At 35.3% G+C, this 4,709-nt stretch overlaps 1 protein-coding gene across 1 annotated transcript in view; it reads right to left on the reverse strand.

The window, feature by feature from the left end:
- The window catches only part of SYNE1 (spectrin repeat containing nuclear envelope protein 1), a 578,063-nt gene that overhangs the window by 382,062 nt on the left and 191,292 nt on the right, over positions 1–4,709 (reverse strand). The window contains exons 39-41 of the mRNA XM_007943230.2: positions 3,463–3,613; positions 2,596–2,754; positions 821–1,003 (exon numbers count right to left, since the gene is read on the reverse strand). Coding sequence (XP_007941421.2) covers positions 821–1,003; positions 2,596–2,754; positions 3,463–3,613 — 493 coding nt within the window. The remainder of the gene's footprint in view (positions 1–820; positions 1,004–2,595; positions 2,755–3,462; positions 3,614–4,709) is intronic.

Here is a 4,709-nt window from a genome sequence, read left to right on the forward strand (position 1 = left end):
TAGCGTGTTCAGCAAACATATTTTGGGGAATGGAGTCAAAAGAGACGCTAAATGCTGGGAAATTACAAAACCCTGTCAGTTTGCTTTTCAAGTCAGAAGGGTCATATTCTCAAAGAATGGGAAAAAATGACAGATGTCATGGACTTTTCTTTTTCTACAATACTTATTTAAGTAAGAAACCCCAATTAAGAAGTGATAAAAATGCAGAAAACTCTTGTGGAACAAAACTCAGAATCATAAAAAAGACTAGGCTTACTTACTGGTCTGATAGAGACTGGTGAAACCCCCAAGACTGTGGTCTCAGTCACCCTTTGGGCCTGGAAGTGAACTTACTCCTGTGGCTCCCAGCCAAACAATAAACTGGTATGTAAGGCGAGCATTTACACCAGGTAGGTACACTCCTTAGAACAATCAAACATGGGAGACCAGAAGGGCAGCATTTGCACAGGGAGACAGCTCAGAGGGCAGGAATGCATAGGAAAGAAGGACACAGGGAAAAGGTAACCACAGGGAAGAAGCGGGAAGAGAGCTGTTACATTATGGGGATTGTAATCAGTGTTAGGAAACAAATGTGTAAGATGTGCTGTATGGAAAATGAATTTGCTCTGTACACTTTTACTCAAATCACAATTTAAAAAATGCAGAAAACTCTTAGCCATAGCCTATTTAAAGGTTAAGTCAATAACAAAATATAGTCATGAGTTTTGTTACACTCATTTATGTCTGAAAGGAATAACAGCTTAAAAAAAAGAGCCTTTTTCTTTTCTTTTCTTATTAACAATACATCACAAGTTCACTTACACAGACTTTGTCAGTTTACCTCAAATTCTTTAAGGAACTCTTCCGTTTTAAGGCTGTTATTCAGGTTGCTGATGCTTTCAGCCAGTTGTGGGACAGAGCTGTTTGACCATCCTTCGATTTCATCTTTACCTGAAAGGACATCCTCCCAAATGGACAGGCTTATCCTCAGCCTCTCCATGTTTTCCTCAATTCTCTCCGATATCTAGGATAGAAAGAAGCCAGGCCATTAATAATCTGAGCCTTGAAAAAGTTCATTAGCTCACCAAAGTACTAAGAACTCAGTACTTCCTAATCATAAGTCATACTCTAACTGCAAACAGATTCTTATAAAAAATGTTGTAAGCTAATTAGTCAACCAAGTCAAGTAAATATTAGCCATTCTAGAACAGTTTCTGTCACTGGGACTGTTTCTGAGACACCGGGTTTGCATTTGTAAACAGGGATGCCAGTGTTGACAGGTCTATTAGAATCTTCTACGATAAAATTCAATATGAGGTTGAATATTATGCAACAGAAATAAATACTATTGTATTTATTTTGTGAAGTGTCATAGGAAGCACTTTTACTTATAAAACTGAGACACAGGAATGGACCATAATTAGATTTGAAGATATTCAAAGAGTATCTTCAAAAAATAAGTAAATACATAGGAGAGTGAGTAACGTTGCATGCTTAAAGTACAGTATTACTGCTTACAATTTTTATAATACAAATACCCTCTTAAAAATGGAGGCATAGAAAGTGTTCTGTAGCTCAAAAAATATTTGATTATAATAAAAAGGCCAGGCTTACTGGTCTGACAGAGACTGGTGAGACCCCTGAGATCATGGCCCCTTGTCACCTTCGAGCCTGGAAGTGAACTCACTCCTGTGGCTTCCAGTCAAACAATAGGCCTATGAGGTGAACAATTACCAGGAAGGTACACTCTTAAGAACAATCAACCACAGGAGATCAGAAAGGCAGAATTTGCACAAGGAGATTGTTCAGTGGGCAGGAATGCATAGCGAAGAAGGACACAGGGAAATGGTAACCTCAGGGAGGAAGTGCGAAGACAGCTGTTACACTGTGGTGACTGCAAACAATGTCATGAAAAAAATGCATGTGAACTACTGAATGGAAACAGAATTTGCCCTGTAAATTTTCACCCAAATCACAATAAAAAATCTTTGATTATAGTACACAAAGATTACTATCTAATTTTAATTTCAATAAGAGAATCCAGTGTAGGTTAAACTTCTGAACCTAAATACTAATGGAGGGGTGGAATTGGCGAGTAACAGAATCACTGGACTTTTCAGCTAGAATATAATGTAAAAATTTATAAATAGAGATGTTAAGTTCTGAACAGATCAAATAATTTGTTCTATGGTCACATAGCTAGTTAAGTGACAGAACAAGAACTAAAACTCAAGACTGTAAGCTCCAGGTCCAATGTTCTCCAATAAAAATTAAAGCCACATTACTTTAAATTATGATATATTATTGTTTAACATTCTGTAAGATATTTATAAATTAGTTTCCTGTTTTGTTCATATTTCACAAGCTATCAGAATAAAAACTTCAGATTTATAATTAGGATTGGACCTAACATGTTAAACTCTAGAAAATCTGCTGGTAAGTTTTAAGAAAATCATGAAAATGCTTTTTTTCATTATTTCTAAACTTGATGTGGATACTATTTTTCTTCAGAATATCATTTTGTACGTAGCATGAAAAGTTAAAGATGGAATCCAAACTTGAGACTGAGAAATGGGAATATGAAGCTGTTGTGGGGTCCCTGGCAACCATCCTCACATCCAGCCATCGGTCCACGGTGCCCTCCATGTCTGTTTTCACCAAAGTGAAATCAGTGCTGTGAATTTTTTTCAGCTCAGACAACAGCTGTTTTCCTTTACTGGTGAAGTTATCCAACTCCTTTTGCTTCTTATTCATTTCATTCTTGGCAGCTTCATGCTGTAGACATAAATGTTTCCTTAATTAGTCAATGATAAGTGAAGAGCTTAAAACTATCTGCTGCTAAGAAATTTGATTCATGGTGGACCTCATGTAGAAGGTAGTGATATTAATAAACAATGCAAATATATCTACTATATATATATATATATATGTAACACAGATAAACATTAACATATAAACTATATGTAAATATCCATGTATAAAACAGAATTTTCTTTAATTAGCTAGAATCATAGGATAGCAGTATTTAAAAAAGAAACGCCTCATCAGCATTAATTACCCACATTAACTGTACAGACAAGAAAAGTTATAGAGAGAATTTCACTTTGAGTGAAAAACAGATGTGCTAAAGTAAAACCCACTTACTGCCACTGAGTCAATTCTGACTCATAACAGTGTTATAGTATAGAGCAGAAGAGCTTTGTAGAGTTTCAAGATTCCAAGGCTGTAAATGTAGTGCCTAAGGCATCTGACTGCTAACCAGAAGGCTGGTGATTCAAACTCACCAGCCACTCCTTGGAAACCCAAGGAGGGGTCAACTCAACGGCAGTGAGGTTTTTTTTTTTTTGGTTTAAACGTTTATGGAAGTAGATTGTTTCATCTTTCTCCTATGGAGCAGCTGGTGAGTTCTTTAGGTTAGCAGTCCAATGCTTTAACCACAGCACCACCAGAGTCTACCAAAATAAATAAATGTTAAATTATTACCTTGGATAAAGCCCACTTTAGGTCTTCTTGATCTTTTATAGTAGTTCTTGTTCCAATCACACTGCTGGCATTTTCTAGAACTTTAGATACAGCTGACTTCAAGTTCTGATATTCTCTCATTAAGTCGATGAGTCCACAGCACTGACCTTGGCTGTAATGGTTAAATACATCATTCATTGTCATGTCTCAGGAAAGGCTGGATCTGATATAGTGTTATATAAATGTACTCACAGATGGGTGCTAGAACCAAGAGAAAATCATATTGCTATCTCCTGAGACCAGAACAGAGTGGGTCAATCCGATTTAACTCAAACGTCCAAAACATTCACCATGAACGAAGAGTGCACACACCCATCAAAACAGAATCTATAAACCCAATGACAAAGAACCTACAGTGTATTCTTGACAACACAAACTTATTTCAATGAATCAGCCAAATCGGTATGCTTTAAAATGTGTTTGAACATGCTGTTTTAATTACTTCACAATGGTATGCATCATGGGGAAGGAAAAAAATGCTAAAAATTCAAATACAGAGGAAGTTTTCTCTTCCCCCTCAAAATAACATACATTTCCATTATTATTCATATTAATTTCCTGAAAGTATCAAAATAAAAAGAGTCTGTTTATAAGTGTAACACACCTTTGACCAAGCAATTCTACTTCTAGGAATTTTTCCAAAGGGGAAAAAAAATTGTGCACTAAGATTTAGGTAAAATTGCATTCATCACAGAATTCTTTATAAGAAGAGGAAAAACCAGCACCAACTAAATGTTAAAAAGAGGCCAATGATTGAACAAATTTTTATATACTTCTTCAGTAAAACACTGTGCAACCAACCTCTGTGAAATCATCATTTAGGAGAATATATAAAAGCATGGGAAAAGTTTGTACAATGTGATAAAATACCTTAAAAAGCCCAAATTAATAGCCTATATTATACAGTGTTCTCATTTATTTTTTAACAAAAGGCCTACATGTAGATAAAATAAGTAGCTCATATAGTAAAATATAAGTAGGAACTGTTTCTCATAGAAGAATTATGCATGATTTTAATTTGTTTTATAGTTTTGTAATTGGTTTTATATTTAAAAAAAAAAAGTTATTAAAAAGAAAATCAGACCCAAGGTCACAAAGATTTTCTTCTAAGTATTTTACAGCTTTAGATTTTACATTTAAGCCTATTTAGGATCATGGTAGGGAGTTCTGGTAGCATAGTGCCTCAGGCACTTGACTGCTAACCAGGA

The sequence above is a fragment of the Orycteropus afer genome, unplaced genomic scaffold (assembly GCF_000298275.1).
Source record: "Orycteropus afer afer isolate SDZICR_OR568_19922 unplaced genomic scaffold, OryAfe1.0 scaffold00101, whole genome shotgun sequence".
In the NCBI taxonomy this organism is placed as follows: Eukaryota; Metazoa; Chordata; class Mammalia; order Tubulidentata; family Orycteropodidae; genus Orycteropus; species Orycteropus afer.